The sequence below is a fragment of the Propithecus coquereli genome, unplaced genomic scaffold (genome assembly GCF_000956105.1).
Source record: "Propithecus coquereli isolate 6110/MARCELLA unplaced genomic scaffold, Pcoq_1.0 Scaffold29, whole genome shotgun sequence".
Classification (NCBI taxonomy): domain Eukaryota; kingdom Metazoa; phylum Chordata; class Mammalia; order Primates; family Indriidae; genus Propithecus; species Propithecus coquereli.
This window is the reverse complement of record NW_012148507.1, coordinates 8,703,469-8,704,556: the sequence shown is the minus strand read 5'-3', so window position 1 is coordinate 8,704,556 and position 1,088 is coordinate 8,703,469. Positions and strand designations below refer to the sequence as shown.

At 33.5% G+C, this 1,088-nt stretch overlaps 2 protein-coding genes across 2 annotated transcripts in view; one reads left to right on the top strand and one right to left on the bottom strand.

Moving 5' to 3' along the window:
• The window catches only part of GTF2E2 (general transcription factor IIE, polypeptide 2, beta 34kDa), an 89,596-nt gene that overhangs the window by 73,867 nt on the left and 14,641 nt on the right, over positions 1-1,088 (bottom strand). The window lies entirely within an intron of this gene.
• SMIM18 (small integral membrane protein 18) lies at positions 787-1,074 on the top strand. Its single transcript, XM_012648570.1, has one exon. It carries the CDS (start codon positions 787-789, stop codon positions 1,072-1,074), a length of 288 nt encoding a protein of 95 aa, XP_012504024.1.

Below are 1,088 nucleotides of genomic sequence, written 5' to 3'. Positions count from 1 at the left end.
GAATACTCAAACTTTAACTCATTAGCTTATTTTGTGAAATGAAATAATAATTTAATAATTGATATCTCTGGGAGGGCTGAATTCATCTGTTTTTTTAAATATTAATGTCCATGGGTCATTTAGGCACATGAAACATTTAAAATTATCATCTACATAACAAACAATTCCAAGATTAAGATCTCTTCACAGGTAACTTTAACCTAAAATTTTATTATCCTTATTCTGAAAACTGTCATTATTTGGCTTTTCTTTCTCTATTTTTCACTCAGCCACTACTTCCTGATTCAGATCACCCGTCATCAAAGTTTAAAGGAGTGGAAATAAGAGACAGATACACTGAACCAAAAAGGTGAGAAGAATCCACACAGGTAATGACAAGTGCTTTTCCAGGGGCAGTTTGAAGAACACAACCTTAAAACACCAACATTTGTTATACATAATAGCTCAATGACCACTGCATTAGTCAAGTTTTAAACTAATTCAGTTGACTTTTTCCATCTTCCATTGGCAGTTAATTTCTGTATATGAAACCTTAAATAAACATATATCTAATAAATAATATACACAAAAAATAGAACGTGGTTTACAGAGTACACTGGCACAGATACACAAAAAAATTCAAAAATACTACTCAGACATTTAGGAAGATTCAGGTTCTCTATATAAATTTATTGAAAATCTTAGGACTGAGATTTGAATGGACAAATCTGTAGTTTGGTTACATATACTGATTTTCTACCTTTTTTATAGATTCAAAAGAGCAGTACAAGAAGCGGAATCTCTAAAATGGCTTCCAGCCACTGGAATGAAACCACTACCTCTGTTTATCAGTACCTTGGTTTTCAAGTTCAAAAAATTTACCCTTTCCATGATAACTGGAACACTGCCTGCTTTGTCATCCTGCTTTTATTTATATTTACAGTGGTATCCTTAGTGGTGCTGGCTTTCCTTTATGAAGTGCTTGACTGCTGCTGCTGTGTAAAAAACAAAACTGTGAAAGACTTGAAAAGTGAACCCAACCCCCTTAGGAGTATGATGGACAACATCAGAAAACGTGAAACTGAAGTGGTCTAGCAGTCTACAGAAGA

Coding starts and splice junctions, on each gene's coding strand:
- SMIM18 (XM_012648570.1), top strand. CDS start 787: ATGGCTTCCAGCCACTGGAATGAAACCACTACCTCTGTTTATCAGTAC.